The following is a 19,082-nucleotide window of genomic DNA, read 5'->3' as shown; positions in this document are numbered from 1 at the left end:
AGTAACCATACCACAGCATTAACATTGACTCCCTCATCCACTGATCTACCAGCTGCAGCTGGGACGTCTGTTTTTTCTAAATTATGAGACAGAGAGGAATTTAATGCAATGGATATACCATGTAAAAAATCTTATTATTCTACTGTTCTTAATTTTACACTGTGCTTAACATTAAAAAAATCATGTCTTATGTATATTTAATATGCTACTAAAAAAGGCACACACCGTCCTTTTGTTCTGCAGATTAAATATAAGTATATAGTGCAACTAGAATGTTACAACTATAGCCTAAAGTTGGGTCATAATTCTCTGCTGCATTAACAGGCCTATCAATAAGAAAATAAAACCAGAGCAATAAATCGCTCCCCCAAGGTTACAATAATTAAAACTGGGCGAGCAATCTGAATAAATAGAATAAGTTTAAAAACACAAAGTCTTTTTTATCTATTTTATTTTATCTTTTTTATCTATTTTTGTTCTTTTTTACTGTAAATAATAAGAAAAGGAAACATTGATTTCCATGTGAGACGAATTGATATTGCTCAGCCAGAAAAACTATTTTTGGAATTGGGGAAGCAATTCATGGCTCAGGTAGTTTCTCATTTCTCAGAATAGGGCAAGCCTTTGCGTGAGCAAGAGCAATTGCTCTCCACTTATTGATAGGCCTGCATTAAGTAAAAGGTTGGCAAATTTTATGTATTAGGGTGATTATTTTTTGAAACAAATTTCCCAAATAGGCTTGTATTAGATTCTTTAGAATCTTACTAACAGGAAAACATTTATTATTTCTTGCCATTAATTACAAACAAAATGTCTCTTTTACTAAGTCAATATCACTACATTTACCATGCTTCGATGAAAGAAAACAGCTTTTCCAATTCAATTTATTTCACAAATGCAAGAAATCACCAACATATAATGCAATTTGCCTGTTTCAAGTTGGGAAACTTATGTTTCACATTAACGATTTGCTTTGTGATCACAGCTCATATTTACAAACAACAGTTGCAATCAGGGAGAAAAAATCGTTTATAACTTGAAGTCACATGTAGCTTAAATAAAAATCAAGAATTTTTGTTGTTGACCTTGGCAGTTCTTACGTGCTGACATGCATCTGAAAGGTTGATAGCTTTAAACAGGCAGAAATTTGAACATAAGACCTGCTACATGCTCTTTTTGCTGAGTTCTATAAATATTGAGAAATTTTACTGTCTATTTTTGCGGATGATTTACATATTAAAAAGTAGATGCTAAAAAATAATCCAACCTTTGGTAGGAATGGCTTTAAATAACCTTGATGCTTAATGTTGTGGAATATCAATTTTTTTATATCAATTTATCGTCCACATGCATTCCAGAAGCATATGTTTAAGTGATTTTTATACCAAAATTATGATGTTATTATGGCAGGGAGAAAGTGGGGTAAAAATCTAAAAGTATTCCTTGGCCATAAGTGTATAATAAAATGGCATTACATCCTTGTGAGTTTCATGTTCTAAGATGTTCCAGATATAAACAGCCTATCGACACCAAAATCTTTAAAGTAATTAGTTTCGCAAACTATTACCTAATTGTGATAATGTAATATTAAAATGGCTGCAAAAATACACATATGTGCACAAGTGTTAACCATTACGACTGTATGATTATGGGATGCAATATTTATGGAGTACATAATCCAATTTGTTTAAGGATTTTAGGTTTTTTTCACCTCTTCTTAAATTTTACTTATATAATTTTGCAAATTCAAAGTTCCAAGGCACAGAAAAAGTAAAGAATAAAGTAATGCTTAACATTTGAACCTGAAAGTTTTATTATTTATAAAATTGCAAACAGAGCATCTTTGTCACAATGACAAATATTTTAGAAAAATAAAAATCCACATTTTTTTCCAAAGAATAATAAATATTTTACATTCTTAAGGTCTGATTTCAAGGTTTTCAATCATTTCAAGGTGCAGAACATTCCCCTGTTTTTTATGTTATATAATAATTCAATTCTTCAGATTACATTTATACAGTTGATAACTATCCTACCATTGTCAAAAGAGCTTAAATTGCTAGATTCATCTTGTTCATAGTCAGAAAGATCCTGAAAAGGAAATACATACATAAATACATACACACATAAATAATATTTAACTTAATCGCAATTTATTTTACCCATATTGTATACAGTTTGTATACTTTTTCTTTGTTATAAACATACTTACGTCTTGTGCTTTAAACTTTTTGGAAGATTTATGCCCTAAATAAACCAAAATATTTTTGTACTTGCATCATAATGATACATTATAATGATTGCAAAATTTTTAAGAATAAATGACACAACATTGAATTCAAATTTTGTTGCTTTTTAAATCGTAATCTGAACGTGCTTGTCAGTTGCATACAGTACTGTAAAAAGGTTTGTTAACATCGTGTTCGGGTAACGAGCGTGGTGCACAAAAGCCACAATAAAATTGTGGTCTTTATGTATAACAAACATTCAAACATTCTATCATGGCCACCACGCTAATATTATTATCTCCATGAAGGATGGTGTGTCCCACGATTATTTTCGCGAGCTCCACGATTTTTATAGCCAGTATAATTTATTTTTTTTTCTTTTCAAAAAAGTCTTTTAATAAAGTTAATTTGTTTGTTTCAGGTTTTATCATGTTAAAAAAGAATATTCGTAGTTTTTGCTTGGTGTATACTTTTTCATCATGGACGCGATCGTATTTTTACGAAATGTCATTTGTCTAGAAAAGTTAAATTTGTCTGCGCCAATAAAAATGCTTTTTTAGATTGAATTTTAAAAGTTTAAAAGCGAAAAGCGGCAATAGAAATGTTTTTTTACATCACGTATTAAAAGTTTAAAAACGAAAAGCGGCGATAGAAATGTTTTTTAGATCGCATTTTAAAGTTTAAAAACGAAAAGGGGTGATAGAAATGTTTTCTAGATCGCATATTAAAAGTTTAAAAACAAATAGCGGCGATAGAAATGTTTTTTAAGATCGCATTTTAAAAGTTTATAAACGAAAAGCGGCGATAGAAATGTTTTTTAAGATCGCATGACAACGAATTAAAACAACAAGTGTTAATTTATTTTTTTCTGACGGTTTTTGATTTAATTGATAAACTAACAGTCTTTGTTGTTTTACAATAGAAGTTATCTATCATGGAAGCCATGATGTAATATTTAACTTTTAGTTCGTGTAGTCCACGAATACGCATCGTGGGCTATCATTGTTCGTGCGTAGCAAGAAATAAACACGAACCACGATGTTAACAAACCTTTTCACAGTACTGTAGTATAATATTGTCTTAAGTTTTACTAACCTGTGCATTTATTCCAGCAGGGGCATTCCGAAGTAGAATTAATTTGTAAAGTTATTTACCTTCCTCATGCTTCCTTTTTTTATGTTTTCCCATCGCAATGATTTACTTATACTTCTTCATTGTTTATTTGTCCAAACCTGAAAATTACTAAGGTTAACATATCGCTCAAGGTCAAAAGCCTTATTACATTCCCATTTAAAATACAGAAAAAAGCAAAAAACTCAAACTGTCAAGTAAAACACAAACAAATTTTTGAGGAAATCTTTGAAAAAAAGTTTGTTGTTACTGGGAATGCATTGCATCTAATTTTGGATTGTGTTAACCCTATTTGGTCTATGGGGGAGAGTGGGTTTGGATCCACCATTCCTCCTTGCAAATTTTTTTAATTATATATATATACTATTTTTTAGTTTGCAGCATGGCTATGATACTAACTTAGTATTTATAATTATCTATTAGACATATGTCATGATTGGAACACCCCTACCACCCCTTGGTGTTTAACTTCCCAAATTGAAACAGCAATTGTACACTTTTTGCAACTATCTATCACTTTTTTGATAGGTTGCATATATTTCTAAACAACAACAAAAATGCTTTTTGATGTCTTTAAAAATATGAGTTTGAATTAATAGGGTTTTTGTGTTACATAAGATAATAGCTTCACCTAGAAATAATAGGGGGTAACTCTCAAAATAAGAAGGGTGGTGGATGGGGTTCCTAATAATAGGGGAAAGAATTAGTTGAAAAGTTTGAGAAGTGGAAGAAAGGACTAGAAGAGAAAAGGCTTGTGGAGTTTGCAGGAAAGGGGTTCGTAGTAACTCAATTTTTTGTGAGACTTGCAAGCATTGGGTACATAAGAAGTGCAGTAGTATTAGTGGAAGGTTAAGAGCTGACATTCAGTTTGTAAGCAAGCGTTGCAAAGGTGAGATTATAGAGAATAGAGTATTTCCAGCTTTAATGATGTACAACAGTGGCTCGTTAGAGATAGTTGAGAACTTCTGTTACTTAGGTGATATGTTGGGCAGTGAAGGGGGTGTTGGAAGAAGTGTTACTTGCAGGATAGGTTCTGCTTGGAAAAAGCTCAGAGAGTTACTTCCTTTGTTGACTAGCAGAGTCCTGTCAATTGAGGTAAAAGGTAGGTTGTATGAGGCCTGTGTAAGAAGTGTTATGTTGTACGGTAGTGAGACATGGGCAGTGAAGCAGGAAGATCTTGACCGTTTAGAAAGGAATGATATGAGAATGGTTAGGTGCATGTGTAACGCCAGTCTGAGAGACAGAGTTCAGATGAGCTAAGAAGCAGGCTGAGTCTCCGTAGAATTAAAGATGTTATCCAGATAAGAAGATTGAATTGGCTGGGGCACTTGGAAAGAATGGAGGAGGATAATTGGGTAAGAAAGTGTAGAGACTTGATAGTTCCTGGGGCAAAGCCCAGAGGCAGACTGAGAAAGACTTGGCAGGAGGTTATAAGGACAGACTTGATACAGAGGAAGTTGATTTTAGATCTAACACAGTCTAGATCAGATTGGAAGAGGATCATTAATATACCCCGTCCAACCCATGCTAGCATGGAAAACGGACGTTAAGCCGAGAATGATGATGAGGGGGGTTCAAAATATGGAGGATTTGACTCCTCTGCAACTATGCCTGCATACAAAATTTATTCAAGATATTGGCAATTATGCTACACTATTGAGAATGAGGGGTTTAAAGTCCAACAGTTGTAGCTGTCAAAATATAGTCGCTGTTATAAAGCCTTAAATAAACTGGCTTGTTCATGACAAAATCATAAATGACTAGGACTAAACAGATGAGTGGTTTCCATAAAAAAAGACAGCATGGATTTTATTAATTTCTGAAATTTCTTCATATACTTCGCTCTCTTGAGTCGTTTTGTCAGGGAAGCATCTTTTAGGTACAGCTGGCTACACAGTAAGTTAGCTAGCCAGACCTAGAATACACTGCTTATTTTTTGGTTTTATCTTTTGTAATTTAGCTATTATCAGATTTGTCGTCTGATAAAATCAAAACCTCACCTCTTTACCCATTTGAAAAATGAGTAATAAGGTACAGGAAGGCAAAAGGAACATACAAAGAATCCAATAAATGTGATTTCAGGGACTGTTATGTCGGAAGTTTGACTCGTTGTGCAGAGCGATAACCGAAAGCGGAACACACGTTGTTATCATTATGTCTCGCTTGCTCATGTATTGCTCTCTACCAAGCGCCAAAAGTGGAAAAAAGTAAAAAGACGTGCTGAGCCCTAGACTGTGTATAATATGTAACACTTTCCGCATATTTTCCGGAAGGTTGATAATAAACAAAACGCATTGGAACGGAACAAGAAAATACTTAATTAGTGTCAAATCGAAATTATATGGTCGCTTTTTTTCTCAGCATTGATAAAATATATTTTTTAAATCTTTTTCGCCTCCGTTCAGCGGTGCTTTTTTAAGAAATAATAGTCACGAACAACTTTCTGCCAGTATTGTGAACAGTCTAGAGGCTGCTCATTTTTCACAACTCTGAGAGGATTTATCCGCATTTTTCAGCATGATAAATATTTTTTTCTTTAGTCTTCTAGATAAACTTTTTTTTGTCGGGGGGGTAAGCTTTTATACAAAATCAATTTTCTGCTTTAAGAACAAAAGCCATGTGGTCTTCTCCATCTCAGCTTCTTGTTCCCTGATCAAGAAGGTGACAAAGTTATCCATATTTATATTTGAAAAATAAATATTTTTTAAAGAAACGTCGTCTTCGAATAGGAGAGCCCGTACAAAATCTCGAGCGAGGTAGCGCGTCAGATACAGTGAGCGTACTGTGTGGAAATCAATGCCAGGTTCTCAGGAAGGCCTTATTTTCGGCTTTTGATGATTGGTAAAGATCTACCACCAGCATAAACCAATCAGCTTTCGCGCAGAGTTTTGTAATCAGTGAACCAACCATAAAGACACGCGCAGAACTTCAAAATGGCCGCGGTTGCAAAGAGAAAGGCTAGTGGGGAGGAAATGGAAACAGTTTCAAAACACCCTCCAAAAATGTCAACATCGGGAATGGTTGGAATACAGTCTTTGCTCACATTTTCAATTTTAGCCGCTGCGTGGATCGTTGCATTTTTTAGTCGTTTGTTTGCAGTTGTCAGATTCGAAAGTATAATTCATGAATTCGATCCTTGGTTAGTGTTTTGATACAAATATATATTTTTTTGATAGCTTTGTTTATTAAGAACACAGTGTAAGAACACACCGTTATTATTTCAGTTGTACTCTTTTGATTCCTAGTGCTTATTTTCCTTACTCAATGTAAATAATGTTTTGGTATTTTTGACCTGTATTGAGCAGCTAAAAAGGCGTCGTAGTTTAGTGGCTATCACTCTTGTACTTTGTGCGGGAGACCAGGTTTCTATCCCCCTTGATGGCGATTCAATTTGGGCAATTTTTGGATCTGAGTTAACATGCTTAAAATTTTTAATGCTTAAAATTCTTATCATTTTTAACAAAAATGATAAGAAAAATGATAAGAACATATTTAAATTCAGCACTAAAATTTATGGAAACATGCAAATTTTCAAGTTTATACACTAAGTACAACTGCCTCTATTAGTAGCCAAACTTTCGATGTTTTATGAAGAAATGACCACACAAATTAACTGCGGGAAAAATATTTTCATGGCAGTTAAATATTATGCTCAAACTATTATATTTGGTATTCTAAATTTCCTATGTTATATAATTTTTGCTGATAAATCCAAATATGCACCCTATTTTTCTCAAAAGTTCCTCGTTTTCCTTTTCAAAATTTGATAATGTTAACCCTGATCCAAGAATTGAATATTACCATTTAGCCCTATAATAATAATGATAATGAATAATAATAATAATAATAATAATAATAATAATAATAAATATTTAAAGTGGCTAGCCCAGAAAATCACAAAAACCTATAGTTAGTGGATTGTTTCCACTGGGGGCACAGCCATGCCCCCCTTCTGGAAATGATAGGCAGGGTGTATCCCTCGATGTTTGTGAGGCTAGCCATGTAAAATATGCACATCTATCAGGCTAGCTATAGTGTATACCGTCCTACTTACATGATTATAGAAACAAACAGCTCTAGCGACGATCTGGCAACTCCATATGCCACATAACTTAATGGTTTTGACTATAACCCATCCCTAGAAACAACTTTGCAAAAACGCTGGTAAACAAGAAGGGCGTTTGTGTAGGGTTGAGCTAAAAACCTCCTATTTCTGTGATTTACATCTTATTTTTGTGGGTGTTTTTTTCCCATGTGAGATCCACTGGAATTATTTCTAAAGTCTATTTTAATAATTGCAATACTTGGCGACTTGTCTCGTATGGAGCTAGTAGCTGCTTGAAACATCACCATGTACCTTTTTTGATGCTTAAAAAACAGACGTGACATTAGGAAAACCAAATTACCAAGGAAGATCTGTGGATCTGTTTCTTAACTTTAAAAAATTATTCTTTAAAAATTTGTAAACCAACAACTTGTTTTACACATAAGTGTAAAGTGTACAGATGTAAAGTGTACAGATTACTTATAGTCAAAATTTAACTTGGATAGATTATGAAAACCCTAAAAAACATTAAATTTAAAATTGGTTCAGACTGAGAGATTGCTTTATTCTCACATCTCCTAACCTATTTTTTGAATCTACATCTAAAAATATGTCAAAACTGATATTTTCATTGTCCCCGGGCAATGAGAAGCAAAGCTATGGCTTAAAAAAAATGCATACCCTGGCACACCCTTAAAACCGGAAAACAGGCCTTAACTAAAACGCATATAACAAGAGAACCACACAATACTATAGGCTAAAATTTTGTATGTGACCTTTTCTTAATGATACCTAGCGGATTTAAAAAAAATGGGCAAAATCCAAAAACATTGGTTCAATTTTCACAAAATTTTAGGTGATTTAACACGGAATTACCCAGCAGTATTTTGCATGTTAGCATATCAGTCAGGATCTTTCCCTGATGAAAATAACCCAACTCTGCAATGTTCTACGACACCAAAACAACGGACAAGTTTTTTTTTTATATCCATAAATAAAGCAAAAGTTCTAAGATACTTTGGTTTATTTATGCATATAAAAAAAATAGGCAACATATCATCAATCAAAGTAAAATAGTCATTAAAAGCATGGAAGTTGAGTAGAGTCAGCCTTTCTTAAAACTATGTTTTTTAAAAAAAAATCCTGCAGGCATTATCCAGTAATAGAGAAGATTTAATTGTTTACAAGATATGTACCAGGCCCTGCTGTTAGAAAAATTACGCCTGTGAGTGCTGAACCGTGTGTGGAAATTAATATGTGTTAGTAATCCACATGTCGTCAGAACATGTGGATTACTAACTTCTTACAGCAGCTGGAGTTTTTAACCCAGATGTATACATGTCCTTAATTAAGCTTACTTACTTTTATTTCAAAAGACTTATACAACATTAATATTTAACAAATACATCTCTTTTTTCCTTATTACCAAAAGAGATTACTAAGGTTAAACAAGCTACTTCTAAGCAAGTCTCAAGCAATTCTGAATGTCATCTTGAATAAGAGCTTCCATGAAAAGCGGCAAAGATCAGAGTAATTTTGACATCACATTGCTTGTCTGCAATATGATCAAAATCTTAGTTTAGGGATTTTTTTGTATATATCAACAGGGAGTGTTGCTCCATTCGAGCATTCACTATTAATTGTCCGGGCTGTATAGAAAAGATGTTTGAATACTAAGTCTTGCAAGAAAAATATGATTAAAGGAAATATAAAAGGAAAATTTTGATTTGTGCACTTTCATTGTGTATGAATAAAACAATTTTTTTTTCAGTATTTATTTTTGAAGGGCATAAAGATGAATATTCACGTCATACTCTCCTTGTGTAAAAACAATTATATTTGTGGGCCACCAGAAGGTGTATTAATCTTCAGGTGGTGAAAATATAAAAATACATTTCAATTATTACACAACACCTTTTTTTCTGTTATGAAAAAAAATGTTGTGAAATTGCTAATCTGAAACACAATTCTGGAGATCATTTTTCTTTTGTGTTGAATGTAATTCTAATCTATTTATATCTTTGCCATCACATTGAGCACCTTGATAATTTGCTTCAGGTAATAGAATAGTATAGCAGGTATCATTTTTAGGTTTAATTGACATGTATTTCAAAACCTAGTACCCAGGACTTAATTTTTAATTCCTGTTAAAAATATTGATAAATGTTAAAATAAAATGTATAGATGATAATTTTCTCTTTTTATCTTCATTACCTTCAAGCAAATTGGCCACTAAAAATATCAAAAATAATTATAAAATAAGACACGCAACTATCTCCTACCCATTGCTGCCATCCATTTTATCATGTATGATGATATAAATGGATAACAAAATTATATAAACATTACAAAAGATTGTTCCGTACATCTGTTACAGACAATCCGTGATAATTATTATGTAGTTTATTTTTATACCAAAAATCTTGAATATACATAAAAAACAGATTTTACTTTAGGTTTAATAGCCCTTTTCATCGTTTTATAATATTTTAGAAAAAAAAAAAATTCACGAGTGCGATAAAAAGCACTCGTAAATTTTTTTACAGGTGTGTGGGCGAGTGAGCGTGCGATTGCACTCATCTCAAGGAATGCCCTGGTTACAGTGTCAGGATAAATGTTTATATTGTCTATAAACCTTTCTTAGTAAATAATGTCAATAATATTACAGGTCTATCAATAACGGACGATTGATCTAGCAAAAAAGACATGTCCAATTCTGAGAAATAGAATATTAGTTGAGTCAGTAACTGTCCTCCAGTTCCATAAAAAGTTTGGCTAGCTGGTTTTTAGTTTCGAATTTAAAAAGAATCACTTGTGCAAACAAAATTATTAAAGTTTAGGGGTCCGATTTATTGCATGTTTTTTTCTTATTGATAGGCCTAATATTGGATCTTCTAAAGCGTGGTCATCTATTGCAACCTAAACTTCCTTGGGCATTTCCTGTACTGACTGTGTTATATGCAAAAATGAATATTTTGATATTTCTTATTTCTTTTAGGTTTAACTACAGGGCAACTCACCATCTCGTTAGCAATGGTTTTTATAATTTTTTAAATTGGTTTGATGAAAGGGCATGGTATCCACTTGGACGAATTGTAGGAGGAACTGTAAGTTTTTCATTATATGAAGAGAAATTGATACCTAAGGTAGTGTTTATTACAATTTTTGTAAGTACTTTTTTCTATTAATTTGGGATTCTTAGTTGGAGACAACATCCTCATATAAGTTAAGATACTTCCTTTCTTTACTTCTATGTAATCATTTAGTTCAAACTTATTATTTAATAAATAATTACAAAATGTTTGTTTTTACATAATTTTTGTTTTTCTTTTTTTGACTTCAGTTGTTACTTCACTATGGGTAACAAATTCTTCCAAAAAATGTATATACTAATGTATATGTATATGAACTAAAGAAGGAGCAGGGTTTGCCTTATATTTTTAATACACATTTAAATTCTAAATCTAAAGTTGCTTAATGGCTGCCTAATTTTATTGAACTAATTTTTGTAATTTTTGTAAAAGTAGAAAAGTAAAAAGAAGAAAAGTAAAAAAAGCTTTTAAAAGTAGAATATGTGCGACAAAGAAGTTATTGTTTTCTTTTCTTGGATTTTTATTTCTTTTGTTTTTAAAGCGTGTCTCTATTTTTGCAACAAATAATTTTTTTGTTGCTCGTGCTTGTATTTGTATGAATGCATATATCATTTAGGTTTATCCTGGCTTGATGGTAACAGCTGGTGGTCTACATTGGATATTAAATGCACTTCATTTTACAGTTCATATTCGTGATGTTTGTGTATTTTTAGCACCCGTTTTCAGGTAGAAATAGATTTTACAGTAACAAAAACCTTCTGTAGTCTGCAGCCTTGTCTTATGGCTACTTTTATGTCAATCACAATATACTGAGTATTGTATTTGGAGTCTAAGATTTATTGTCCAAATTCAATAAAATACACAATAAACTAAATTGGCGAAGAAAAAAAGAAGGGAAGAGTCAGAATAACAGAGAAATGTATCATTAGCACCATGTATACATACCAATTACAGTTTTAAAGTGCCAGTGTGTATTTTTTCAAAAAATAGTTTTACTGATAATTTTAAAAATAATTTTACTGCTGATCCATTCTGTGCTCCAAAAATTCATGATATTTTTTTTACTAAATCTTCATGCACAGCTACTCCAACCATATTCAATTTTATATTAGCCCTGTTGAGAAATTCTCTAATGGATTTGGTAAATCACTATGGCTTTCTTTGTCTACATTTTAGTGGGCTGACTGCAATCTCAACATATTTTTTAACAAAGGAACTTTGGAATGACAGAGCAGGCCTCTTTGCTGCGTGTTTTATTGCCATAGGTATACCTTTGCTGAATTTGTTTTTCCTGTCTTCTCTGTAGCAGAAATGTTAATGTAGTTCTTGTTAATTTTCTAGCTCCTGGTTATATTTCTCGTTCTGTTGCTGGTTCATATGATAATGAAGGAATTGCTATATTCGCATTACAATTCACATATTTTCTATGGGTATGCAATTACTACAAAGTTTTGTTGTGTTAGTGAACAGAGCTATCTTTACCCTAATTTTGTCTAATAGTAATAGTGAAGGATTTTTTTGTTGACCCTATTTTGTCAATAGGTTAACAATATATGAGTTTCTATTGTTCACAAAGTTCCATATATATACCCATCATTCTGCCAAGCAAAAACGAGCTTGCAAGAGAAAGTGTGTACTAGTTTTAAATTTATAGATCGTAAGAAAAAATATTGAAAAGGCATTCTATTCCTTTTGAACAAATGACTGTCAAGTTAATCCTAAAAATGTTCATAAAATGTTAATACTTTTGGCTAACAAAAAATCATTCATGTATTTAAAAGTTAAGATAACTATGAGGGTAAAGGAATATTATTGCCCCCAAATTTTGTGGTCTGTGTAATGTTTTGTGCAGCCAAAGACTGTACTCTTTCCTATCATGCATTTAGATTAGGGCAATGAAAACTGGTTCGGTATCTTGGTCTATTTGTGCAGCTCTTTCTTATTTCTATATGGTGAGTAGCGTAATTGTTTTAATATTGCATTCTTGCATATTTTTCTTTATCAAAAATATTTCTGTTGTTTTTCCCAATGATTTAGGTATCCGCATGGGGTGGTTATGTTTTTATCATTAATTTGATTCCACTTCATGTATTTGTTTTGTTGTTAATGGGAAGATTCTCAAGTAAAATTTTTACATGTAAGTGATTTATATATTCAATTATACTTTTACTTTCAATAAATAAGCTAGTAAATAAGCTTTACATATTTTCATTTTTTTAACAGCTTACAGTGTTTTTTTCATAACTGGATTACTGTTGTCTATGCAAATTCCATTTGTTGGATTTCAACCCATCCGAACTAGTGAACACATGGCAGCAGCAGGTAAATATGCATACAAGTTTCTTCCCTTACGTGCTTAAAAATTTTGTAAACGGAATTTATGCTTATGGTTAACCATAGTAGCTCAGGGGGTGATCCAGAAATTATTTTGGGCGTCGATGGCGCCGCAGATAATATATATATATATGAAATATAAGGTATAAAATTAGATGTCCCCAAAATCGGTATACCGATGTCCAAATTAGCTTGGATCAGCCCTTGTAGCTAATATGTAAACTCAGGTAGAGAAGTTATTTCTTAATCGCAAATCTACTTTTATAGAAAGTTGAATGCAAAAATTTACTTGTTATTTGAATGCCTTATTTTTTTGTTTGTTTTATTGTTAATAAAATATTCCGGATCTTACATAAATATGGTTTCCTGTCAATATAAGTTTTTTTAATTTTAGGTGTGTTTGCTTTGCTACAGGCGTATGCGTTTATACAGTATTTACGAGACAGGATGTCCAAGAAAGAGTTTATGTATCTGTTCAACTTTGCAATTGTCGGTGTTGCTGGGGTAGTTTTCTTAGCAGTTGTTGGATTAACTTACGCTGGTAGGTGGATTGTGTAATTATAAAGTTTTGTAATTTTTATATCCTATAATTTTAATAGTTGTTTTTTTCTTCTCAACATTCTAAGTCAGCAAACAATTCTTCACGTGGAAAGACCAAGTTTTGGTTAATTTATAGGGTTTTTGTCTTTTTTGATTAATCAGATACATAATTCCTTCTACTTTCACTCTTTCTTTTTCTCCTTCCTGAGCTCTTAAACAGGATCATTAAAAAAATGCTTTGGAATGTTTCATAGTTAATTCACGTGTAGCAAAAAAATAAAATGGTTTGCCTACTATTAAACCCATCCAAATCAACTAATTACAGGCCTGATTATTTTTCAGGACAGTTATGAAAACTGGTTGCCTTTTAAAGGTCTACAACAAAAATTTTAATGGATTTAATTTTTTATCACTCATAACAAGAGTTCAAAACTTTGCACATTTGATTTAGAACTAAAACATTGAAGAGCACAAAGCTACCCTATTTTTTGTTCTCAAGCAATATTTTGGTAATTTATACTGTACATACTGGTGTGTATTTTATATCATCCTGTTTTAGGTTATGTTGCTCCATGGAGTGGGAGATTTTACTCACTTTATGATACTGGGTATGTTTTGTTTTTTAAATGATCATTTTCGAATTTTTAACCGCATATTTGTACGACTTTAATTAGAATATTAAACAAGTACTTAAACTATAAACAATCTAATTTCTTGTATTAATGTTTGATAATTTCACTAGATATGCGAAAATCCATATTCCCATCATTGCATCGGTGTCTGAGCATCAACCAACGACATGGGTGTCATTCTTCTTCGACCTCCACATACTTATTTGTGTGTTTCCATATGGTTTGTGGCTCTGTGTGAAAAACATTAACAATGAGCGAGTATTCAGTATGTTTTAACTTGTTTGTTAGGTGTTGTATTGCCTAAACTGTGAGTTTTTTATCAGAGAAATTCTCTTCCACTCTGTCTTCGAGATGTTAATGAATTTTTGAAATAACAGCTAAAAAGGCTTGGTCAATTTGTTTAGATAACCTGTTGTTTTTCAACCCATGTGTTAGAAAGAGTAAAATCAATATCTCATTTGTTGAATATATAATGTATAGATACTGACTCTGTTATAAATGATATAAATAAATGACTGTAGCTCTAAAATTAATTTATGCATTACTCCTAGTTGTGTTGTATGCTGTCTCTGCTGTGTATTTTGCTGGAGTTATGGTTCGTCTTATGTTGACGCTGACTCCCTGCGTATGTATGTTGGCTGCCATCGGTTTTTCGAGCACGTTAGATAACTACCTGTCCGATCAGGACGACTCAACTGCTAAGAAAACCCCCACTGATGCAGAAGTAAAGAAAAAGAAAAAAGAGGGCCCTAAAAAAGAGGTATAGCTTGCAATATGTTATGTTCAAATCTTTTAGGTGTTTCAATGTGAAAGCCTTAATATTCTCCATGATTTTCCTAGCTGCTTTGCTTTTATATGTTGTGTGTTGATATAATATGGTGTATACAGTATTAAGCGGTTATTTTTATTGCATAGGAGAAATCAAAAACTGACGATGTGGGCAGTAATTCCGCTGTAGGTGCCCATTTGAAAATGATGGTCGTCATGTTGCTTTTAATGATGCTAATGTTGTTCTCTGTCCACTGTACGTGGGTTACCAGTAATGCTTATTCCAGTCCATCCATTGTGCTTGCAACTTCGAATTACGACGGGTGTGTATATTATTTTGTATTGTTTCTTCTTTTTATCTTGCAGTTGTGAGGTCTTCTAAGAAACAGGCTTAAAACACTAATTCGGACAACATAAAAGAAGCTTCTGTAACACATAAAAAAAAAATTAAGTATTTTCGCAGGAAAAAGAGTTTAACTTTGTGAATATTATCTGGAAATTTTATAATTTTCTTCGAATTGCTATCAAAGATTTGTGCATATGTTTGCAAAACAGGAAGAAAACGCCTAGTTATTAGACCTAGTTATTAAGTAACCTTTTTGAACTAAACTTCAGAGATAAACACACCTAGGTTTCTCGTTGTCTCCGTGAGTTCCTCTTTGTATTTTGGGCAATCCATTTTCCAGTAAAATATTAAAAGTTACCGTTTTCAAGAATCGAACGTCCATATTGCTTGAGGTTTTTTTTAATCCGAGTAAATACCTGTGTCATTTATATTGGAGGTTTAAAAAGTAATTTTTGGTCTCCGATTTTTTTTTTTTTTTTTTAAAGAAAGATGATAATATATTCAAGACGAAAGTATTGTATTAAATAATTCATACCCATCTCGAACATAACACTCAATCAGAATGTTTAAGTGCGTAGAAACGTACTAGAAACAGCTCAACTTCCAATAAAATTTGCTATAAACTCTATAATTCAAACAAATATTTTGGTCATACAAATATTTTGGTCATACAAATATTTTGGTCATACAAATATTTTGGTCAAACAAATATTTTGGTCTTGCGGGCGTTCGAATTATTAAGTCTACTCTAATTATAACATACACTATATACACTATATACTTTATAAATGTAATAGTATATTAAAATTAACATCTTACAGATTAGCTAAATCTTCAGAACTTGTTTCATTATTCTTGATTTGTGTTTAGGAGCCGAAACATCTTGGATGACTTCAGAGAGGCTTATCACTGGTTAAGTCAAAATACACCTGATGATGCAAGGTTTGCATGTTCCTTTTTTTGATTTTGCTTGTGTAAAACGTGCATTGATTAAGTTATAGTATAAAAACTTTACTAGTCGATGGCACGTTGAATAATCCACGGGTCCGCCCGTCCTTTTTATACGGCTTGCGTGCGTCTCGCTAATTTTGGTACCATTTTGCGTGGCAGCCAGACATATACGGGTATCATATTACCTTCATAGGGTGATGTCTTGGTGGGATTATGGATATCAAATTGCTGGGATGGCGAATAGGACGACACTAGTGGATAACAACACTTGGAACAACAGTCACATTGCTCTCGTGGGAAAAGCCATGTCATCGAATGAAAGTGCTGCGTACGAAATCATGAGGAGTTTGGATGTGGATTATGTTTTGGTGATCTTTGGCGGTGTAATAGGATACTCTGGTGATGATATTAATAAGTTTTTATGGATGGTGAGAATTGCTGAAGGAGAACACCCGAAAGATATCAAGGCGAGTATTTCTGTTCATATCATTGTCTTTTTTTTAATGGTAATATAATTTGCCTGCCACTTTAAGAAAATTTTCCACGAAAAGGACGGGCGGGAACAGAACAAAAAAATTTCTGCTGGTAATTTTCACTACATGTTATTACGCACATTTCAAAAAGGAAGTAAACACACTTTAGGCAGTTCTCACGAAATAATTAATCTGCTTTGCCATCTAATTTTCTGCCTGTCGCTTCTGCACGGAATGTAAAGGTAAAGTTTAACTCGATTCCACTTTGCCTGGAACGGAACGGAAAAGAAAATTTTATGTGCACATGACGTAAACATTTTAAATACACATTTTCTTTTCCGTTTTGTGCAGCGGCTTGCTAAGTAATATTTTTTATAGCGTAGCTTCTTTTATAATTTATTCTAATATCTTTTACTTTTGTCCCTAGGAATCGGATTATTTTACACCTCAAGGAGAGTTTCGTGTAGATAAAGGCGGTTCTCCAACACTTTTAAACTGTTTGATGTATAAATTATGCTACTATCGGTTTGGTGACCTAAAGGTAATTAACGTAAAGTGTATCTACTTTTTTCATTTTTATGAGCATATAAATTTGTTGTTTTTGAGGTTCATTTTTTAATCGTTGATACGGTCCTTTGTTTTTAATTCGGTTTATGTTGCGCCGTGCTGCAAAATTCCACACGTTCCAAAAATCTTAAAATGTTTTGGTTCTTTTGCATTTTTGCTTATGGAACCATGGTGGAAGCCTTATTTTTACTTTCTTTTTTCAGTTGGATTACAGAGCACCCTCGGGTTACGACCGAACAAGGAACACTGAGATAGGTAATAAGAATATAAAACTGACACATTTAGAAGAAGCTTTCACTACCGAACACTGGCTTGTTAGAATCTACAGGTATGTTTCCCAAGTTTTGCTGGTTATTCGTTTGAACGTGTTTAAAAAAGCCACTAAATTATATCTTGCTTTTTTAAGGCGAATTTTCACGAAGCAAATTCCACGGCGAATTTGTTGGCGAAATGTATCTCGGCATGCACAATTTCGTTTGTTTTGATTTTGCTTTGAAAAATCCGTTGCGCCGATAAAGTACAAACAGTTCCCACATTTTAGCGACGAAATATTTCGCTGAAAACTTCCAACCAATCAGAAAGCACTCACTATATTTCTAGAAAAACTCGTTGAGAAGAATTTTTCGCGGCTAATTCGCCATTCACATTTTAATTCGTGGAAATTCGCCGTTATAACTCTGAATTAGGGTGTTAACTGTTTATTCAAAATCCAGAAAAATAAACTGCCACAAATCAATTTTTCTTTTCTCCGGCTGGGTGCCGTTATTTCGCCAGCAAACTTGAAGCTGTCAACTTCCTCTGCTTGTGGGTGTGACGTTAAAGTCGTGAAAACTGAAAATCTCGGTCATGAGTTTTTTTGTTAAGATTTAAAGAGCAACGCGTTATTTCTTTGTTTAGAGTCAAACCATTGGAGACGCGAACTAAAAGCGCGCTGAAAACACGAGCAACCAGAATTAAAAAAAATAAAAAGAAATATTATTCCAGAAAGGTGAGATTTGACGAGGATTTTACTTTTTAAATTTTTTAACTAAGTGGGTTTGGTAACTGTTTTTTTTTTTTCGTTTGTCTCATTTTCCTCTCTTTAGACGCGGTCCAACAAGACTGGTCAACTCAAAGAAAAACTCGCTATAAAGAAGGGTGCGAAATCACGATACACAAAAAAATCAAAGAAAACAAAAACAAAGAAATAGACGAATTTTTTTTTTAGAAAATTTTTTCATGAATTTTCATAATGCTTTTACTGGGCGTGCAAAACATATGGTGCAGCGAGTCAGGTTTGACGCATAAACACATCAATGCAATGTTTTCAAGGATGTAAATATCTTGGCGGATATTTTTGGATATACTGTTTTTTTTTTCAATGATTTATTATTACGCTTAGTGGGGCAAAGTAGACTAGTTTTAGTTTTTATGTCGCTTTTTATTCTAAAAATTACATCCTAATCGTATTTCGCATTTTATCATCGTAGATGGCGCGATTGTGAGAGTTAGTTCAAATTCTCCAGGTTTTTTGATCTTCCCAGCTATACAATAAAAATCTAAAATTTAGGGTGTTTTTTTTGTAGAATTCATAGTAGAAGAATAAAATACGATGTGTACATCACTTAGTTTGGTTTTTTCTTGGTTTCTCAGTCTCATTGTGCGTGGATTTATAATTCGGCACTTCATATCAAAAATTAAAATTGCGTACCACAGTTTGATTGAATCTTCGTTCTACTGCCTCGTTTACCACCCTGAATTATTACTCATTCCCTGTTAACTTTCAAAGGACGAGCGCCCGCAGATTTTCGATCCCACGACTAGTTTTCAGACACAACAACACAACATGCTCTGCTAAGCATCCTAAAATTATTTCCGAAACATTTTGCTTTCTGATTGGTTTAAGTTTTGATGGAAAAGGTACAATATGCCCTGGGTACGCGAGGTTGGTAAAACATCTATTTTTCCTCAGCTAGAGCTTAGGAAACTTTACTGT

General features: G+C 32.8%; 2 protein-coding genes across 2 annotated transcripts in view; one reads left to right on the top strand and one right to left on the bottom strand.

Moving 5' to 3' along the window:
- The window catches only part of LOC130622656 (general transcription and DNA repair factor IIH helicase subunit XPB-like), a 29,873-nt gene extending 16,815 nt beyond the window's left edge, over window positions 1-13,058 (bottom strand). Inside the window, exons 1-5 of the mRNA XM_057438145.1 lie at window positions 13,049-13,058; window positions 3,383-3,462; window positions 2,213-2,247; window positions 2,037-2,091; window positions 12-76 (exon numbers count right to left, since the gene is read on the bottom strand). Coding sequence (XP_057294128.1) covers window positions 12-76; window positions 2,037-2,091; window positions 2,213-2,247; window positions 3,383-3,416 — 189 coding nt within the window. The 5' untranslated portion in view covers window positions 3,417-3,462; window positions 13,049-13,058. The remainder of the gene's footprint in view (window positions 1-11; window positions 77-2,036; window positions 2,092-2,212; window positions 2,248-3,382; window positions 3,463-13,048) is intronic.
- LOC130622657 (dolichyl-diphosphooligosaccharide--protein glycosyltransferase subunit STT3B-like) lies at window positions 6,245-18,710 on the top strand. The gene is made up of 19 exons (XM_057438146.1): window positions 6,245-6,498; window positions 10,403-10,511; window positions 11,113-11,222; window positions 11,673-11,761; window positions 11,838-11,926; window positions 12,383-12,448; window positions 12,534-12,633; window positions 12,720-12,818; window positions 13,225-13,371; window positions 13,930-13,978; window positions 14,113-14,267; window positions 14,554-14,762; window positions 14,918-15,093; window positions 15,987-16,058; window positions 16,261-16,534; window positions 16,968-17,081; window positions 17,311-17,435; window positions 18,005-18,095; window positions 18,193-18,710. Exons 1-19 carry the CDS (start codon window positions 6,293-6,295, stop codon window positions 18,295-18,297), a joined length of 2,385 nt encoding a protein of 794 aa, XP_057294129.1. The 5' UTR covers window positions 6,245-6,292; the 3' UTR covers window positions 18,298-18,710.
- The last annotated feature ends 372 nt before the right edge of the window (window positions 18,711-19,082 follow it).

Source organism: Hydractinia symbiolongicarpus, chromosome 12, assembly GCF_029227915.1.
Source record: "Hydractinia symbiolongicarpus strain clone_291-10 chromosome 12, HSymV2.1, whole genome shotgun sequence".
Lineage (NCBI taxonomy): Eukaryota > Metazoa > Cnidaria > Hydrozoa > Anthoathecata > Hydractiniidae > Hydractinia > Hydractinia symbiolongicarpus.
Note: the sequence above shows the minus strand (reverse complement) of the source record. Positions and strands in the feature narration are given on the sequence as shown.

Coding starts and splice junctions, on each gene's coding strand:
- LOC130622657 (XM_057438146.1), top strand. CDS start 6,293: ATGGCCGCGGTTGCAAAGAGAAAGGCTAGTGGGGAGGAAATGGAAACA. Junction 11,927..12,382: donor AATTCACATATTTTCTATGG/GTATGCAATTAC, acceptor TCATGCATTTAG/ATTAGGGCAATGAAAACTGG. Junction 16,059..16,260: donor AATACACCTGATGATGCAAG/GTTTGCATGTTC, acceptor TTACCTTCATAG/GGTGATGTCTTGGTGGGATT.